General features: G+C 36.3%; 1 protein-coding gene across 3 annotated transcripts in view; it reads right to left on the bottom strand.

Moving 5' to 3' along the window:
- The window catches only part of LOC106883112 (solute carrier organic anion transporter family member 1B1), a 42193-nt gene that overhangs the window by 20142 nt on the left and 262 nt on the right, over positions 1-21789 (bottom strand). Inside the window, exons 1-6 of one of the 3 annotated variants that reach the window (XM_089347922.1) lie at positions 21307-21376; positions 8197-8802; positions 5897-6409; positions 5105-5320; positions 4544-4630; positions 3028-3261 (exon numbers count right to left, since the gene is read on the bottom strand). In XM_089347922.1, the coding sequence (XP_089204048.1) occupies positions 3028-3261; positions 4544-4630; positions 5105-5320; positions 5897-6020 (661 nt within the window). In that variant the 5' untranslated portion in view covers positions 6021-6409; positions 8197-8802; positions 21307-21376. Of the gene's footprint in view, positions 1-3027; positions 3262-4543; positions 4631-5104; positions 5321-5896; positions 6410-8196; positions 8803-21166 lie in introns of all 3 variants that reach the window. The other 2 variants (XM_014934006.3, XM_089347921.1) reach the window with 2 other exon arrangements.

The following is a 21789-nucleotide window of genomic DNA, read 5'->3' as shown; positions in this document are numbered from 1 at the left end:
TAAGCAAATTACCTTGTTTTTAAGCCGATGCCACGTTACTAGCAATTAGACAAGCAAATCGCATTACAGATATGTTAGGTACGGACAAAAAATTGGGAGGCATTGCTCACCTCTTTTATGGAGCACTCCGGCAAACAATCTGCAGTCTTCTCCAAAGGTCACCATTAACAATACGTACTGTTATATTTTAATGGACCACGCGTCATTGCCCTTTGGAGAAGAGCGTAATTGAAAAGTGTAACTGTATATGTATACGAAATACAGAAAATAAATGTTTTAAAAGACAGAATTTCATCAGCCTAGGTTAATGGGACAGACATCCACGTATTTTAAACTGCATTGATAATAAAATAAAATAGAAATGTCATTTTCATTATCAAATAAACCACGCTAACATCCAACTAATATTAGTGACATCGGGAAAAATATCCGTACACTTTAACGCACAACAACGAAAACGGCTGCAACAACAACATTAATAACATTACCAAGAACAAGAGCAAGGACATGAAAAAACATTAACAACAGCTGCAAGATTGTAAACGAAGGAGAACGCATTTGGAAATGGCCTGGATTGACTATCGCAAAGTTTAGGATATGATTCCACATTCATTGATCATCGATTGCTTAGATCTATTTGGAATTGCGAAGAATGTAACGTGTTTCCTGAAGAAAAGTATGGTGGGGTGGAAAACTAAACTGACATTTTATGGAAAAATTTTGGGTACCCTGGGTATCAAAAGAGAGATTTTTCAGGGGGATAGCTTATCTCCGTTGCTTTTTGTTCTCTGCAGGATACCCCTGACCTTGGTACTTAAGAAAATGAACCTTGGAGTACCAACTAAAGGGAAAATCCCAAACAATCAACCAGCTCCTCTTCATGGATGATTTGAAACTATGGTAAGTATGAGACGCAAGTGAGTTACTTGTAGGACACGGTCCACTGTTTTAGTTCTCATATTGGAATGGAGTTTGGACTCAAGAAGTGCGGAATAATCTAACTAAAAAGAGGCAAGGTACAGTCCATGGTAGGGATGAAATCACTGAATAAGGACTTGATTAAACAAATTGAAACGGAAAGCTACAAATATCTAGATATACTAGAGTTCAGCGAGATAATGGTAAAAGGAAATGAAAGAGCAACTGACGATGAAGTATTTCTGAAGACTATGGTTGGTGTTGCACTATATATTGACTGGATGGAATAAAATCCAAGCAGTTAATACGTTGGCGTTAGTATCACTTCGGTATGGAGCGGGAATGATAAAATGGCAAAAGAGAGAAGTGATGAAAATGGATCCCAAGACTAGAAAAATGCTGACAGTACACGGAGACTTCCGCCCTAACAGTGACACCGATAGGCTGTACTTGCCCAGAAGAAAGAGTGGCAGATGTTTGATCAGTTGTCAGGACTATATCGAAGCAGAGGAAAAGAACTTAGGGTGGTATATAAAAAAATGTCGTGGAGCCATTGTTGAAGCATACAAAGAAGGCCGGCGTCATTAAAACTGAAAACTGTGTAAGAAAAGAAAAAAATTAAACAAGAAATGAACACCAAAAAAGAAAAAGCATGGAAAGAAAAGAAATGTACGGTTAGTTTGCAAGAGATGTGAACGCGAAAACAGATACAGAGGACCGGTTGGTATGGATAAGGAGGAGTGACCTGAAGATAGACAGAAGTATTCATATGAGCAGCTCAAGAACAAGCGTTAAGGACCAACTATATGAAGTACAGAATAGACAACACTATCGACAGCGACAAATGCGGTATGTGTGGTGAGAGGGGAGGGGTGAAACGATATGGTACATCGTGAGAGAATGTCCGAAAAGTGGGAAATACGAAGGTGGTGTTCAATGAGGAGAGTAGACGTGATACCAATAGTAATTGGTGCACTTGGAAGTATCAGCACTCAACTACCAATATAGTTAAAAAAAGATTGGTGCAAGTGTGAAGGTAGAACACCTACAAAAACCAGCATTGCTTGGTACTGCAAGAATTCTTCGCAGAGTTCTTGAAGCATAACCAATAAACAAGTACCACCTTAGTCTACTGGCTGTGGACAATTGACACTTTCCATCATACCCAGCAAAATAAGCTATGAGTTTTCATCATATAATAATAATAATAATAATAATAATAATAATAATAATAATAATAATAATAATAATAATAATAATAGAAATTGGCAAACTGTAGAACCTCAAGACTAAAACAATACCTGTTGTCATAGGTGCCCTAGAAATGATAGCAAAAGAGGCTAATTTCTACTTAGCTCAGATACCAGGAAACCCCGAAATGACAGAAATTCAAAAGATAGTGCCCATGGGAACTGCCCATATACTACGTAATATACAATCTATGTAATTTCAAATTTTAAAAGAAACTCATAATTTTCTTATGATTTCTTGAACATTCACTAGAACAATACTATGTGCAAAACTAAATATATGGTACCCAAGGCATAACACCAACATGAACTTCTAACTTGTCTCTTGGTGAGACTTGGAATTAACTTGTACAAATACATAGCAAAAGTCAAATATATGATAACAATAATAATAATAATAATAATTTTTTTATTATGCGCCCTTTTAAAGCCTAGCCAAGCTCATGGGCCCAGTTTCCCAGTTTCTATGGCGTATGTGTCCCCCCACCCCCCCAGATGGACAGGAAGCCAGTCCATCGCAACGTTACTCAAGAAACAGGAAGAAAGAGTGGAAGAAAGTTAGAGTTGGGGCGAAAGAGTACAACAGGGGTCGCCACCACCCCCTGCCGGAGCCTCGTGGAGCTTTAGGTGTTTTCGCTCAATAAGCACACACAACGCTCGGTCTGGGTATCGAAACCGCGATCCTCCGACCGCGAGTCCACTGCCCTAACCACTGGGCCATTGCGCCTCCACAATAATAATAATATTATGAAAAAGAATCGTAACAGTTACAGTAGTGGTGTTGATAGTAGTAGAAGAAATAGGGGGAGAAGAAAATAGTTGTAGTAATACTACAATGATATATAAAAATGTAACAAACTTTTAATTTCTTTCATAGCCTGATTTCCTTCACTTTTCTTATTCTTTGTTGTCGTCCAGGTCTCTGGTCTGCCTTCATTCATTTCAATTGCGTCTTCGCTGCTTGGTTTCTTTCTTTGACTTCTGGGGAAGAATATCAGTGGAATTGTAGATACCAATGCAGCAATTCCAAAGATAACATATCCGAGCCACCATGCCCCAATCCATCTTGGATCTTCTGGCGATAAATTCGTCTCTAAAAACAAACATTTTATATATATTTAGAGGAAAATATGAAGAAAGAAAACAAACGTGAGACAAAGAAAAAATTAAAAAGTTTATGTTAATTGAAGGTGAATAGGTGCCTTTCTGCCCTCCTTGAGGTCGCAGATATTTTGATGTAACTTTTTTTCTATTGAACCATAACTCGAACTATTTATGCCAAAGTGTACCTGAAGAGGTGTCCGCATTAAAACTGTTAACAGTTTGCAATTTAGTTGAGAACTGAATTAGTGATGAAGCTTGGAAGCTGACGCGATTGACGAAATGGTGGACTTCAGAATATATTTAACCACTACTGTGGTTGAATGATATATATATATATATATATATATATATATATATATATATATATATATATATATATATATATATATATATTTATATAAAGGGCATTATTACAGAAAATAATAACGCCACACAGTGGACTTCTCAAAATAACCACATTTAGTACCTAATTCCCTTATGAATTTTTTTACACACTGGCTTCTTGATAAAATTCTTGTAAAAGAGTTTTATCCCTTTTTGAATTTATTTATCAAATATATACACGGAATATATTCAATGTTGAATTTTTATTCCTGTCTCCACATGGGTACCAGAAGCAACCCGGAAGTATTCCCGCTTCTTTGATGAAGATATATACAGATAAACTTCATTCCCTTTACTCCGTCGGATACGTAGTGTGTTCGTTTTTGGTGAGGTGAGAATACTGTTTATTTATATATATTTTTGGGACAATACTGTGCTGATGAACGAAATCTAGATTCATTCTAGTAATCGCGAAATCGGCCGATACACAGTTAAGTTTATTTAAAAGAAAGTTGGTCGTCTTCTGTTGGTTGTTTTTCCTCGCATTAGGTACTAAATGTGGTTATTTTGAGAAGTCCACTGTGTGGCGTTATTATTTTCTGTAATAATGCCCTTTATATAAATATAAACGAATAATTATATTCTTGGGAATAGAAATTTCCATTATGAATTTTTTTACACACTGGCTTCTTGATAAAATTCTTGTAAAAGAGTTTTATCCCTTTTTGAATTTATATATATATATATATATATATATATATATATACATACGCATACAATATATATATATATATATATATATATATATATATATATATATATATATATAATCTATAAAATAAAGCCCAATGTCAATCCATATAGGACATATGATGATATGTTACAACATATGTGTGCAAAATAATAATTATGTAATTAGATGAATGAAATTAAATTGAAGACATTACCTTTCAAATTATAGTAGGTTTTTGTGCACATAGTTCCGACTACGAAACCAACTACTGGGCCAAAAATTCCAATAGCTGTGATAATACCTAAAATCACATTTGTATTATATTAAAATACATTTATAGATTACACATATGCAACAATACATACATAGAAACAATCTCACGCATTTATGGATTTATGGATTTATACATATATATATATATATATATATATAGATATAGGCATACATATATACACACACACACATTCACACATTATATATATATATGCAACAATACATACATAGAAACATACTTACGCATATACATTTATGGATTTATATATATATATATATATATATATATATACACACATACATATTGGAGTCGATTCATCCGATTAAAAATTCTTCGATGCGGTGTTCCAGCATGGCCGCAGTCTAATGACCGAAACAAGTAAAACACACACACACACACACACACACACACACACACACACACGCACATAAATACATACGAGGAAATACAGTAGAACAAAGCATGGTAAGTAAAACAAATGAAACTTAGACAATGCGTTACCGATATATTTCCCAGTCTGTGTTTTCTTGACATTATTGTCTATATAAGAAGTTGTCATTGGCCTCCGAACAGATTTGGCCACTCCTTGTAATACCATTCCAATGGCAATCAGAGTTAAGGCCCAAACGTTCGAACGTGTGTTGTTTTGATTCTTTGTCAACATAATCTTTTCCTGTTGTTTGCACATATAATCTTCATCAGTTATATTTTTGGGATCTGGTGATAATATGAAAAATAAAGATAAAAAATGAATATGTATATATACAGACAGGCATATATGTATAGATCTACGTATATGCACATGTACACACACACACGCACACACACAAACACGTGTGTGTATATATGTATATATATATGGGAGAATTTACGAAAAAAAAAACAACAGACGAGGACAGTAAGTGTAAACAACAAAAGGATGTATAAGTTTAACGCTCGGGAATATATATATATATATATATATATATATATATACATGCACATACACACACACATATTGCTAATAAATGAAAAATACGTGAGGTTTGGGAGAAGTAGGGAATAACTAGTTCGAAAATAGGAAAGCGATAAACGCTCCTAGCCTTTCCTTTCTGCATTATTTCATTGAATTTGTATAGGTTTTACAAATACCTCAATATTATTACATAGGCATGCATATTGATGGTCAACCACCACATTGCAAATCTGTAATAATTTAAATAATTTTTATAACTGATATATTTTCAAATACTCTTAGCTTAGAATGTCGCATATGATGGAAAGAGGAAGGACCTTAATGGATAGGATATTTACCTTGAGAAGCGTATAGTAGATACAGAAAAATCAAAGAGAGGAAACTAGGTGACTGTCCACTGGTAGTAGGAGTATGTCGGATGTGGTCTGAGCTGCTTGTGTGTGCAACAACAGTACATTCCATATTACATTTGCCAATGATGATATTACCTAAGCTTTGTACACATACAATATCTGATCAGGATTGAATCATTTCCTGACCCAAACAAGGAATCGTAGTCTTTGTGTTGAAGATTTGGCGACGTTATTATATAAGTGGAGTTGCTATGAAAGATATCCAAAGATTGCGAGGTTCAGGTTTTGCATAGTAACGGTTGAAAGTTTCAATCGTTTATTGTTTATGACTGCATCTTTCGTTTCATAGATATGTGTAGAGGTTGTGTCTTTTACCTTCTGTTCCTTTAGAATCAACTAGGTTATTGCGTTCACTTTGAAAAATGGTCTCATGATCATTGCTCATGGAAGTAGTGTATGTTTAGCGTAAGATGACTGTTTAGGTTACGTCGACGAAGCCTATGGTAGGAAAATTTAAAAGCTATAAGAAAATTGGATCATCTGAAGAGGAATACAATATTATAAGGGATATATTTCATTTGAAAGAAGTCTGCAGGAGACAACATCGGATTTTAGGGTCTGTAGGAACTCTTTTAGCACATTCTGCAGTGTTGCTATTGAAAAGCAATTTTTGATCCAAAAGAACGGAAGACAAACGTTTACTATAGGCGAGAAATTTAACATAGAGGTTCTTATGGTATACTGATATAAAACAGCAGGCTTTACGCATGTGATTTTACTCTTGTTAAGTTCAAAAACAATAACTTCGGGTGAAATACTGGCATCACAGTAAGTTTCTGTTAAATCTTGAACTACGGAAGAGAGGTTGAGGTAGATTCAACTCTTTCTATTTGCAGCAATATGTTCGTAGATGACAGGATTGGAGATTACCTTTCGGTAGTAAAAGATATTCCTAAAGAAAGTGAGTGAGAAAGAGAGTGAGAGAAGGACTGAAAGAAAGAAAGAGGTGAGTAATGATTTGACAAAGGATAAATCTAATGAGGGTAATGATATGTTTGCAAACAGGATGAATCAATTAGTTGGGTTGGAGTACATAATGAAATTTAAGTACTTGACGTCTGAATAAATAGGGTGTCGAAAATGAGAGCGTGACGAAGTCTAGCTTGTGGGGTGGGGCGTTGACGAAAGTCAGTAGTAATGTATAGACAGTTACTTCCTTTAGGACGCTACAAACAGAATCATTTTGCTTGAGAACTTGTTGGGCAGGATGATTCTGCAAAGTTGGTAGAGGTCATCTTAACAACAGAGCAAAAGGCTTTGGTGCACTTTGAAAACTGAGATCTTACACAAAGTGAGACGCACGGTAGCACTATTTTTATTCTATAATATATGATATGTCTTACAAGTGTTGCTTTAACATCTCCCGGAAAGTAATGGCGGTTATCTTTTCCCAAATGTCATAGCTGATGCCTTTTTGTTTGTTTATCTGTACAGTTGAATCCTATATGTAAGAAAACCACTTGGAACTTAGTGATTATAGCTTTTGCTTGTGAGAGGGATAAAAAGTGATATGTCTAGAAGGAGGTTTCAGCCCACTCTAAGCCGAATGAATAGTTTGAAGATGAAACATATTTACTCCTGGTTGTAGTCAACAGAGAAATGGTAAAGCTTCGACAAATTGTCTAACTTAAATTTCAACAGGATGTCGTGTATTAGAGAATGTGAAGCTTATTGTTTTGATTACGCAGTGATCGGACGGTATAACGGGTGCAAAAACGATGATGTTTAGGTAAAATTTGAATTTAGTGGTGAGGTACAACTCAAAGATAGTCGGTGTGTTCTTGTGACTGCCAGAAATATTGAGACGCTTCCATGATAAAGTATAAATGAGTTTTAGCGTTCATATTAATTAAATATTTGCGTGTGTCAGTATCAGTCAGTATGGGTTTTTTTTTATGACTCAGCATCCATGCTTTATTTTTATAAGCAATCCACTCATTATCTTGATCAAATTTATAGATTTTTCTTATGCTGGATTTTTACTTAAAATTTTACCTAAAGTTGGGGAAAACCTTTCATAGAAAGCATCCAGTATTTTTTCTGCTGTCTAACATAGTTTATTTGGGGAAATTATTTCAGCTTCTGCAAAAGCAAAAAGAATACAGAGAAAGAAAATGATGTCACCGATAGCTTGTAGAACTGAAGGAAAATGGTAAGAACAGAGAAAAACATTTTTCGTTGAGGTTAGGTAAAAATTTAAGTAGAAGATTAATTGTAAACTATACCTGCATAAGAGGATGTCAACCAGTCGGATACATTCTGCCCATTTATGGTTTCCTTAGGAGTATCAAGGTAAAACGGTAATGCACATATTAAACCCCCTATCCCGAAAATAAAAGTACTGACAGCGAGAATTCTTGGCACATGTCCGTTACGAAAAAGATGACTTATAAATAACACTACCAAAGAAAATCCTATGTCATTGCATGCCAAAATAAAGCCGCTGCTTGCGCTGGAGAAATTGAACTGGCGTTCTAAGGTTGTCACCTGGGATACTAGATATGGGCTGAGTGTTGATGAGGTGAGAATTGAACCCACAGAGAAGAATATAAATGAACACATATTGTTGAGAGGTTGTATACAAGCAGGATGAAACTTTCCAATTCCACACTGAGTATCAGAATCGTTGCGATAGTCTCCATTCGTTCTTCGTTTTCTTTCCTTTCCCTCGTGTTTGTAAAATGATAAAACTTCATCGCTTTCATTTGCCATTTTGCTTTCAGGCAGAAGAGTTACTCGTAGTTCATTATGAGTTCGCATATTTCCTATTGGAAAGCAATCCTTATCTCTTCCATCCGCTCTAGTAAGTCCTTCCATTATTGTATGAGTTCCTGAAATAATAAACATGTAAAGTTACAATATGTACGATATCATTCACACACGGTAGTGTGTAAATAATATTCCTAAGGTCAACTTTTACTCAATCGTGGCCAAATTGACACTTTGCTACTAATTCGGTTTTATCTCAATCTTAATTCGGTTTTATGTACTATGATGAATCAGTCGAAAGCAACATTTTAACATAATATAATCGAAATTTGGTTCAGTAGTAAACAAGTTATGATAAAAAATGCAGGGCAAAAAATAAGAGAGTAACGTCTGATATTTACTTTGACTCGTAATTTCTCAGTTATACGAAAAGCAAACTTTTCTTTAAATAGTGTTTTAAAAGAACACGATGAGTAGAATACTTTGGTGAACATCTTATAAAAAGATATAAGACAGAAAGAAAGTTATGCAGCTTTAAACAGCCAAAAACTTGGTAAGTAACGCCTAAAATTGATTTGGCTCAAAATGTCTCAGGTATTTCAAAAGCAACTATACTTTAATGATATGTTTTAAAAAGAACTCGATGAGTAGAATCTTTTGATGAAAACCCGTTAAAAGATATTAGAAAGAAAAAAGTTATGCAGCTTTAAGTGACGAAAGAAGAAGTGATATGTTGTTTCCAGCTTTTACTCGCGGCCAATTCAACACTTTACCACTAATTCAGCTTTATCTCATCCTTAATTCAGATTTTTGAACGATGATGGACCAATATTAAGCTAAAGTTTGACATAAAATAATCGAAATTTGATTTTCTATTAAAAAAAGTTATAAAAAATGTAGGACCAAAAATGAGAGAGTAACGCCTAATATCTATTTTGACTCGTAATTTCTGAGTTATTAAAAAAACAAACTATACTTTAATTATAACTATTTAAAAGAACTCGGTGAATAAAATCTTTTGGTGCAGATCTCGGTAAGAGATATTGGAAAGAAAGTTATGCAGCTTTAAGTAGCCAAAACATTGGTGCAAAAACGTGCTAGGCCGTAGTGGCGTCTTCATTCAGGAATAGCCACAAGAATTTGATGGCAAAGTGTCATGGGAGGCCTACCGTGTCCATAATTGTTTTGTTTTCTAGTCGACCTTGTCTCCTAATTCATTTGATTTCTCATTGCTCATTTTATTATTGCTCTCTTTAAAAAAAAAAATTTCTGATAAATGTTAATTATAAAATGGATTCTAATTAGGCAGATTTCATGATACTCAATGTAAAGACAGTACTATTCAATTTAGAATTTCTAACAAAAATGAATAGGCATGAACTATTGATCAGTAAGAAATGGAATAATATGAAAAAGTAAGCTAAATTTATTGTTAGAATAAAAATTATTTATTTTTCTGCATTACCTGTAAAAAAGTGGACTAGAATGAAAAATGTGAGCAATGGCTAACAATATTCTTAGATATTTAATAAACCTGGGAAAATACAGGACAAGTAGTAAGCCTAAAATAAAATAAAAGAGCTTAAGATATTGCAGCTAAAATAAAATTCCCACCCTAAGTCGGCTCTTGTGTTCAGCTTTGTTATCCACTCTCTTCCTTTTATACACTATTGCCCTAATTCTCATCCACATCTGACAACACCCATACTTATGCAGACGACACTATCTTACATACTTCTATAACTTTCTATGAGCATGCATCATTCAAACGCAACTGAGACATAAACTGACATTGATAGAATATTTTTGGGGGTGCTGTATCGACCTTTTTTCTGTTGAAAGCGAAATTCTCAAACACTACTTATTTCAAGAAAATACCATCGCATCACACTCCCACTAAACATTAACGATACTCAGTTACAGACCCCCACCCCCAGTTACTCCAAAAGTTGGACCCACTATCACCGATGATCACTCCTGGCAAAAGCGCATCCTTAACAGCGTTATGACAGAATCCCAAAGACTAGCTCTTATCTTTAGGGCCAGAAGGTATTACAACCATCAGTAGCTGCTTAGGTGAAATCCACAACGTATCTGAAACGATGTTACCTTTATGCACAAAGACATTCACGTCACGACCAGACAAGGGTTACTCGACTAATTAGAGTTCAGTTACTAACGGACACGACTTAACCTCTGACTCACAGGGATGCTGCCACCTCTCTGCCTTTTCTATCGTTGCTATGATAATCACTGTTCCTCGGAGCTGGTCTGTCTCGCATCCTAACTACTCACGCACCTGCGACCAACTCATCTTTCCATCTTTCATCTAATCTCGGTTAACATTTACCATCCACTATACCCAGACCAGCCCCACTACCCAGAATATTCGTCTAATCCTTTCAGTTAACAGTATACCCAGGCCATTTCCACCAGAATATCAGTCCTCTGGAAGCACTTCCCTGTCCATATGTAGAGAGTCTCAAGTTGATAGTATCAAAATTAAAGCTTCATTTTCTGTTTTATTCGGATGTTTGTCGAAAATCACGTGAGCAAATAACATCTTTTATCTCAAGAAATTAATTGCAATGTAAAATTCTTTAATTTGTCTGTAATACTTCCATGTCAAACAAAATAGAGTAAAATGACTTCCCAGCTGACGAAAGGCAAATTTTATAACAGAATATATGATGAGATACTGCATTTGAAAGTAAATGAATTAATTAAAGGATGGAAGCTGAAGTTAACTGACTGTAAATATGGAATAAGGTCGATCACATAGAAGGACCATTTCCTCTGACCTTTATAACTTCCTCATCTCTCTTTCCCCATTCTCTCTATTTTTTTCTCTCTCTCTCTTTCTCCATCCTTCAGTCTTTCATTCTATCTACATTCCACCACCCACCATGTTCTTTTGCCAACTTCACCTTTGGACATATCTCTTCGTTCTATTTTATATCCACTCTATATTTTATTCAGTTTTTTCTCATTTCCCTCTCAAATTATGCTCATCTTTTTCTCTTTTCTATTATTTTATCCTCACCATCAATTCATAATTTTCCATTTCTCTCTGTCTCTGTTTCATGTATTTTATCTTCTCTTCTTTTTATTTTTCTCTCTTTCTCAATCATCCATTATTTTTAGATATTCTCCACCTACCTCTCTGTTCGTCTCCTCCCCATTTTCTCTGCTTTTTGCGTATTTTCTCATTTCTATCATACCTTGTTCTATCAATGGCAATCACACGTTACACAAGCACACAAGCAGCCGACAGGACATAACGCATTGCACGTGTATTTTTCTCTTTAAGAAGTTAAAACAACTTGTACATCGAATAAAAGCAACATAGTTTCATAAAAATTTAATCTGTGATATTCAAAACATTTACAGACGAATAATGGTATATCCGCTTCTTAAAGATTGGTCCGTTATATATTAAAATTTACATGACAATAATGATATATTTGGAAAATAGATTTTTTTATGTAGGCACAATGTTTTGAGAAGTGAACAGACGATACAATCGATTCCAGTATTTGATTGGTATTTATTTTATCGACATCAGTGGGATGAAAGGCAACGTTGAGTTAGGCTGGAATAGAACCCGGAACGGGAAGAGCTAAAGCAAATACTACAGGTTGGTTTTTTTTCCGACGCAGTAACGATTCTGCCAGTTCGACAACTTTATGCACACACACGCATACACACACACGCGCACATACACACACACACACACACACACACACACATACACACACGCACATACACACACACAAGATAATGAACAGAATGCAATGGGATGTTTATGTTTTTCCAAAAGGCATTAACAACAAATAGTCAATTAGTGCCTTACACAAATGGGTAACTAGCTGTTCAAGGAATTACTGTCAAGATTCCAATATTTATCAGTCTAATATCAGAGTCTAATATCAGAGTCTAATATCAGAGTCTAATATAAGTCTAATATCAGTCTAATATCAGGTATAATATCAGGTATAATATCAGAGTCTAATACCAGAGTCTAATATCAGTCTAAAATCAGAGTCTAGTATCAGGTATAATATCAGAGTCGCTAGAACATTGGACAAAATGCCTCATGTTACATGCTTCATCTTTTCACGCTGTATATTAGTGTAGCTAAGGTTAACTTTGCCTTTCATCTTTCTAGGGCTGATAAAATAAAGTACCACATAAGTACTGGGATAAATACACAGTTCCTTTCTAAGACTTTGAAGCTTTGAGCCTAAGAAATCAATATTTATCGTGGAATGGAGGACGGAAATGAACAGGATTACGTCTCTTTAAGCACTGAGTTCAAATCTCTCTCAGATCAGTCTTTCTTTTCATTCTTACTGAACTGATAAAATAAAAAACTAATCAAATAACTGCTAAGGATCAATTTAGATGTCTATCATCCCAGTCCATCATCCAAATTGTGGTATTATGCTTATGCATCTATTCAAGAAATCTTTATTGTGATTAAGAAGTTCAACTGATTCTGTTTTTTTTTGTTTTGTTTTTTCTAAATGTATTTGGGATATAAAGAAGACACACCACACAAGTGGCATCGAAACCATTTTACAGATTCAGTTATTCAAGAAAAAGTTTTTGACAACAGACACACCTCCAAACATTCATTTAACGTTTAAATACAACGCCCTATAATCCCTTACCAGCATACGGCATACATAGTATATGGAGATTACATATATACAGATTCTCTTGACGAAATTTAGTGTCGACTCGTATTAGGTTCATGGACAGGCACTCGCTGTATTATCTGAACGCGAATCCGGTTTTGGTTTAAAATATCCCTTTTGCATCATTGTTTATAGAACTGATAAATGTCCTCGCTGAAGAGGTCGTTGACTGCATCCAAAATAGTTAACTTTCAGACTGAGTCTACTAGTCTGTAAATAAATTACCTAAACTCCTAAGCAGTGTTGATAGAGTTTCAATTTAAAAACAAATTAAGGGAAACTGCAAGGGAAAGACTGTATTAACAATCCTCTCTACTAAAGACAAGGCCTGATTTTTTTTGGTGTGTGTGTGTGTGTGGGGGGGGGGGGTAAGTCAATTGCTTGGACTCCATTACTTAATTCATCGACCCCGAAAGGATGAAGGCAAAGTCGACCTCGGTGGAATTTGAACTCAGAACATAAAGACGCACGAAATGCGGCCAAGCATTTTGCCACTGTGTATTAATAATAAGCACAATTTATTCTCATCGTGTATTCGTCGTGGTCATGAAATGGTGACCGACTTAATTAGCCACAATGTTACTCTTTTTACCGGCTTAATCACAAATCGGTTACTTATTCTCCTGGCCACAGAGAGAGTAATAAGTAATATCTTTTCCTATTATATATATAAACAGTAAGATGGTGAGCTGGTAGAATCGTTACCACGCCGAGCAAAATGCATAGAAGTACTTCGTCCGGCTTTACGCCCTGAATTTAAATTCCGCCAAGGTCGACTTTACCTTTCATCTTTTCGGGGTCAATAAAATAAGTACCAGTTTATCACTGGAGTGTCTGAAATCGATTTACTCTCTCCCCGAAACTGCTGGCCTTGCCGAAATTAGAAACCAATATATATAATCATAGATCTAAAATTTGCTCTTATTTAGCACCAGCTTTGGCAACGTTGAATCATTATCATCGTTTTCTGATTTTCTAGACGGAGCATATTAAGTTAATCAAACCCGTCTCCAGTTTTTGACTGGTACTTTTTTTTACTCTAGAGTGAGAAAAACTAAAGTTAGCTCCGGTGGGATTTTAACAGAGGACGTTAAGAGTAAAAAAGAAAAAAAAATTCCGCAAGTCATTTTAACCAACGCTTTAACGACTGACTGAGAAGCACCACATGGTGGTTTGATAAACGGATGTATAAAATGAATGAACTTATATAGGTGCATTTATAGTAAGCACTTATTGTTATCCTTATCAGGAAAAATTAGTGCTGTTGTTAAGTCAGACGTTACTTTTTCTTTGTGGCCAGAATGAAAAGATCAACCTGTTTTTTTTTTCTTTCTTTTTTTTTTTTTGTCACTTTTTCAAAAACCATGATGTTCTGCCATGCAGAAGAGGGCAGAACAGATTAGTACTATGCCAGTTTGTAAATACTATAGATAATTTTGTGCTACAATGGTAAGAAAATTCCATATCTGATCTCTGATGAAACTGTAAAAAATGACGGAAACTAGATAAATCGATAAATTTTTCTGGCCATGGAGGATTTTATTTGTTTTAATTACAATGTGTAATTTCCTGAGCGAGGACTTTCTTTTCCTCTCTTCTTTCTCTTTCCCTTTTCTCTCTCTCTCTCTCTCTCTCTCTCTCTCTCTCTCTATCTTTCTCTGTCGCTCTCTTTCTCTCTCTCTCTTTCTTTATCTTCAGGTGTTTTATTCCCGTCTTTTAGGTGATCGCGAACCTCCTTCTCAAAGTTTAAAAATCCATGATTTTTCTTGAAAAACATTCAGATGTAATTTCCCGTTTTGCCTTCTGCATGCTATGCAGGACACTGTTGAACAGTTATGCAGGACACTGTTTCACGTGACGTCAGCGCATTCCACGCCCGATGTGGCGATGCTGCACGCCACATATTCCATCCCCTATTCCGTCTCCTCTGTAAGCTTGAGAAATATTGGTTCCAAATGTTGGCACAAAGCTAGTAATTTCGGGAGAGGAGGTAAGTCGATTACATCGCCCCCAGTGCTCAACTGGTACTTAATTTATCGACCCTGAAAGCATGAAAGGCAAAGTCGACTTCGGCGGAATTTGAACATAGAACGTAAAGACGGACGAAATGCCGTAAGGCAGTTTGCCCGGCATGCTGACGATCCTGACATCTCACCACCTTAGGTTTGACAGATATTAGTTGATCATATGAGAATAGATCTGGAAATAGTGTACACTAAGGGCTAACATCCAACTCTCCAAATCTCTTGCACTCTCGAATTCGAGCGTCACTACAGGATAGAGGTTAATATCACACAAGGCATACAGCGAGATCAACAAGGTTTCATTTTTGATAGGAAAAAACAAAGTGGTAAATTACATCATATGTAAATAAACATAAATTTGTTTTTGACGAATTGAAATGTATTGTACAGGGTGTCCAAAAGGTCTGGGTACATGGAGCAAATAAAATCATTACATAAACAATTAAATATAAGAAATAATAATTTCTTAAAGCATGTGTTAATCCCCATGTACCCAGACTTTGTGGACACCCTGTAGAACAAACATGAAGATATATTTTTCAACGCGTAAATGCTGATAGAACAGCATATATATATATAAGATAAAATCCTTTTTAGAGCAGAAAAATTTGTCAGCAACCAGCGCTCATGGCTGGTTGCTGACAAATTTGCCTTACATCTCTAAATATTCTAATGTTGCAGGGTCTTTCTATTAATTGAATTAAATATCTCTTATCTTTTTCGTTTCAGTCATTTGATTGCGGCCATGCTGGAGTACTGCCTTTAGTCGAGCAAATCGACCTCAGGACTTTGTAAGCCTAGTACTTATTCTATCGAACCGCTAAGTTATGGGTACGTAAACACACCAGCCTCGGTTGTCAAGCGATGTTGGGGGGGAGACAAACACAGACACACAAACATATATACACCCATACATACATACATACATACATACATACATACATATATATATATATATATATATATATATATATATATATATATTTACGGCGGGCTTCTTTCAGTTTCTGTCTACCAAATCCACTCACAAGACTTTGGTCGACCCGAGGCTATAGTAGAAGACACTTGCACAAGGTGCCACGCAGTGGGACAGAACCCGGAACCATGTGGTCAGTAAGCAAGCTACTTACAACACAGCCACTCCTGCACCTATGTATACATTAATATATAATTACACACACACACACACACACACACACACACACATCAGAGTTTGTAGTGACAGAATTTATTTGAAGCAACGCGACATTTGAACATGAATAAACAAAGACTCCAAGCAATGTAAAATATTAACATTTGTTTCAAACTTTGGCACAAGATCAGCCATTTCGGAGGAAAAGGAAAGATGAATGCCTCAACCATGGTGATCAACTGGGACATATTTTATCGATTCTGAAAATATGAAAGTCGACCTCGGCGGAATTCGAACTCGCAACGCAAAGACAGATGTAATGCCGCTAAGCATTTTGCCAGGTGCAGTAACGATTATGCCAGCTCACCGCCTTATTGTAAATCTTGACTTTCAAATTTTGACACAGCGCATTTTCGGTTGGAGTTGGGGGTGTAAATCGATTACATCGATCCCTAGTACTCAGCTGGTATCTTTTTTATCGACCCTGTAAGGATGATAGGCAAAGCCAACCTCGGCAGGATTTGAACTCAGAACGTGAAGACGGACGAAATACTGCTATGTTCGCCGCCTTAAAGGAAATATTGATTCCAAACTTTGGCACCAAGACCAACAATTTCGGGGGTAGGGCAAGTCGATTGCATCAATTATAGTGATCAAAGAGTATTTATTTTATCGACCCCGAAAGGTATGAAAGGCAAAATCGACCTCGGCGGAATTTGAACGTAAAGACAGACAAAATACTGCGATGCATTTTTTCCGGTCTGCCAGCTCGCCGCCTTCATGTAAATAGTAATATTATTATTGTTATGTATTGAAATATAGTTAATTATTTACATCATGTGATATTTGAAATTAAGCATACTTTATCAAACAGACATTAGTATTTAGAGAAGATATGAAAGGTTTCAGAATGTAACTGATTGGTTGTCCACGCGATGTCACTTAATGGTTCACAGTGAACTTTGTTCGGGGTTAAAATATAAATGTTAGGATCTTCTATAAATAACCATTGCTGTTTGATAAAGAATGACGTATTACATTACGTAAAACTTGTTATTTATTGTACACAAAATAATAGTAATTGTGTGAGTATCTTTATGTAAATGTATATAAGTGTATATGTGTGCTGTGAGTGTGCACGCGCATGTGTGTGTCTATGTGTCTGTTAATGAATCAGTTTTAAACATCTTATAATAATTCAGCATTTCATTCTGTTACTTAGCCCGTCGGTAACGCTTTCACGTGATCAGAGAAAAAGAGAGAGAAAGAAAAGAGGGAAAGAGGAAATATGTTGAAAGAAAAAGAGGTAGAGAGAAGGTGGTGGTGGTGGTGGAGGTGGTGGTGGAGGTGGTGGTGCTGGAGGTGGCGGTGATGACTGGATAGTGAAAAGTGTATTTTTTAAACATTGAACTAAGTTTTTTATATCAATTAACGCATGCACATAAGTGCGATTCCGTGAAATGTTCACTCTTAATTACGTAGCTGATATATGCAGTTTAACTAAAGGTTGTATCATATGTACGGGATATTTTTTTTTTTTGCTTGTTTATGGGAAAGCATAGGAAAAATAAGAGTTAATATTTATTTTATGAGTGCTGTGTATTAAGTCTATAAAATTGTGCATAAAGTATATAAAGTGTATATATAAAGTGCATTAAGTAATCATCGTATTCCAATTTCTTTCACTTTCAATGAGTAGCAGATGAGCGACTATCTTTCCATACAGACACAACACCGGCTACGCTTTCAGTTTTGGGGTAAAGAGAATTTCAACTTATAGCGTAAAACAAGAAGAAATTACAGCAAACATTCTGCTCAATGCCATAGATTTGCTTGTCAGTTGTTTAAACCAGTTGAGCATGTCTTTAAACCAGTTGAGCATGTCTTTAAACCAGTTGAGCATGTCCCTTAGTTAATGACGATATGTGCATCTCTGATCATGAGTAGAAGTAGTGGGGGAGTGTCATAGTCATGTGTTGAAAGGAATTCTTTGGGGCTCGAATAATTCATCTCTGGAAACATAGTTGTTTCGTTCAAGTTCTTTAAATAACCTTTATTCAGGGACCTTTTGAGCGGGATGGGTTACTCGACCTGAAGAAAATTCTAATTGGACCCGCTTGCAAGGTCATGCGCTGTCAATCTTTATATGAGATCACCATGTCCGCACATATGGTAGTGATGCATGTGCCTGGTGTACCCTTATCAGGTGGGTAGTGATGATGGATATACTGGGCTTCGTATATTTTACCCCAGTGTCACTTTAATGGCATACACTGCTCTCTCACTTAATAATAATAATAATATGTTGCCATAGTAACGACGCTAAAGCATGCGAAGTAAAGCCGTTTGGTAAAGATTGACTTTAAACTTTGCTGTGCATGCGCACTCAGATTTAACGTTCTAGCTCACTTCTGCTGTTTACAGCAGTGCTTCGAAGGAAGGTGTGTAGTGTGTGATCATCGCGTTGACCATGATACAGAAAGGTGTAATGGTGATACCTGCTCAAAGACCTGCGCTAAGTTGCAGAAAGTGTATGAAGATGAGTGTATGAGCTGCACACAAGTGTACGAGTGGTTCAAACGTTTCCAAGATGGCCGAAAAAAGTCGATATTGACGAACGTTCTCAGAGACCCGCAACCAACAGAACTGAGAAAAACATGGCAGACGTGCGTGCAGCTGTAAGAGGAAATGGTTGAATCACCATCCATGAGTTATCAGAAAATGTGCAGATTAGTTACAGCTCAGTTCAGTCTATTATCACTGAAGATTTGGATATAAGACTCGTATCTGCTAACTTTGTGCTAAAACCGCTTTCAGCTGACCAGAATGACACTCGGATTTCAGTTGCACAAGATCTCCTTGATTTTGAGAACTCTGCGTAGGCCTCTGAGCAGGTATCGCCAAGCGTTTGGCAAAATTTGGTGCGGATTCTCTGCTGAACTTTCTCTGTCATGGTCAATGCGACGATCACATGCTACACACCTTCCTTCGAAGCATTGCTGTAAACAACGGATGTAATCTCGAATATCAAAACTTAGTGCACATGCACAGCAGAGTGCAAGGTCAATCTGTGTCAAGCGGCTTCACTCGGCATGCTTTAGCTTCGTTACCATGGCAACAGTCCGAATACTTATTGATCACAATCAGTAAATACTATAAAATAGTGCTCATAATTCTAGAATCATTACTTAAAGAAACATATTGTCATAGATATGGATGTGTGATGATACAACGCATTTCACAGGCCACCGCCGGTTTAACTCATATTCTATGCAATTACAATCCAATAATGTAACCCACACAACACACAAGCGTCAGTCGACACTAAACCATATAACATAAGTTACACTACAGTTGCGAAACACAATCAATATTCAACAAAACTATACAATTCTTGTTTCTCATTATTCATTGAATAGACGAAACTCTAAAGTAACACAACAAACAAAACAAAAATTAATCTCTCAACATAGCGAGACATATATTAGTATTCAAGACATATGTATTATTGAAGAGCAGTGTGCTATACTCTTAAATGATGGTGCTACACACACTTTTGAAACATAAACATGCACCTAGTGTTGGACTATAAACTCACATAAAACTACTATAAACTTGATAATGACAGTAATTATATTAATTTGATCTTGTTTTATACATAAAATGAAGAATGGGTGACGCTATTAAGCATATAACTGTGAGAATTTTTATCTAATGTGAAGAGAAAAATACATGCGAATGAAATGTTGTAGTCACACAAATAGTGGAGGTGCAATGGCCCAATGGTTAGGGCAGCGGACTCGCGGTCATAGGATCGCGGTTTCGATTCCCAGACCGGGCGTTGTGAGTGTTTATTAAGCGAAAATACCTAAAAGCTCCACGAGGCTCCGGCAGGGGATGGTAGCGAACCCTGCTGTACTCTTTCACCACAACTTTCTCTTACTCTTACTTCTCGTTTCTGTTGTACCTGTATTTCAAAGGGTCGGCCTTGTCACATTCTGTGTCACGCTGAATATCCCCGAGAACTACGTTAAGGGCACACGTGTCTGTGGAATGCTCAGCCACTTGCACGTTAATTTCACGAGCAGGCTGTTCCGTTGATCGGATCAACTGGAACCCTCGTCGCCGTAAGCGACGGAGTGCCAACAAGACAAATAGTTCTGCTCGCCCCAGGCTAACCTAGGGTAACAGAACAACTCTTTTAATGGCTCCAGTAAATTTGATAAGGAAAATACTCCACTAATATGGATATATTTTTAAGCATCGACATACGTACCCTAACACGCATACGTAGTGACCCTCACAAACGCTGAAATACTAGCGCATTTGTACACATAAACTTCCATGTTTGCTATACATACCTGCATCCATCCATCCATCCATCCATACATACAAACATACACACATGCATACATACATACATACATACATACATACATACATACATACGTGCATACATACATATGTGCATACATACATACATATAAACGAGCGAATGAAGAAAGTTATATGCTGTTGCTCGACTTGCTAAAAATAGTAGCAGATTATCCAAGTTTCCCGTACCTTTTAAATTTACAAAAAAAAAAAAAAGAAAAAAAAAATTGGTAAGAACACAATAAACAATGAGGACCTGAAGATATGATCGAGTGGTCACTGTTGGGTTGACTTAACAACTCTATTAAGTTGTGGCAGTCCTGAACGTGAATATCAACATAGATGCGGGCATACGTACGAATATCTGGAAAACAAAATACAGAAGTGTTTACTTACTCTGCTGTCAACGAAGTAAATTACTTCAGGTAAAAGCGGCGATATATTTTATCTCTTAAATATGATAAATAAATACTCACACAGAGACTCATGCGCACGCACACGTGTAAATATTTAAAACACACACACACACACACACACACACATTTATATATCTATCTATATATATATAATCTGCAATCACGGACACCCGCGTACACATAAACATACAACTTACACACGCCCACAAATACAAATGAACAATCACACAAGGACAGTTGTACAAGTACACACACACACACACACACACACACACACACACACACACACACACACACACACACACACATTCATTTTCTAAGCAAGGAGGTATAGGCGTTCGTCTTTATGTCTATAATCACTTATTTACGTTCCACTTGGTCGAACTGAATTATATGAGCTCAACAGAATGACGACAGTAATATGCGACACAAATATACATATCAGCACCGACGCTGACGCCTC

This window comes from Octopus bimaculoides, chromosome 2 (assembly GCF_046866305.1).
Source record: "Octopus bimaculoides isolate indiv1 chromosome 2, ASM4686630v1, whole genome shotgun sequence".
Classification (NCBI taxonomy): Eukaryota; Metazoa; Mollusca; class Cephalopoda; order Octopoda; family Octopodidae; genus Octopus; species Octopus bimaculoides.
This window is presented reverse-complemented; position numbering and strand designations above follow the sequence as displayed.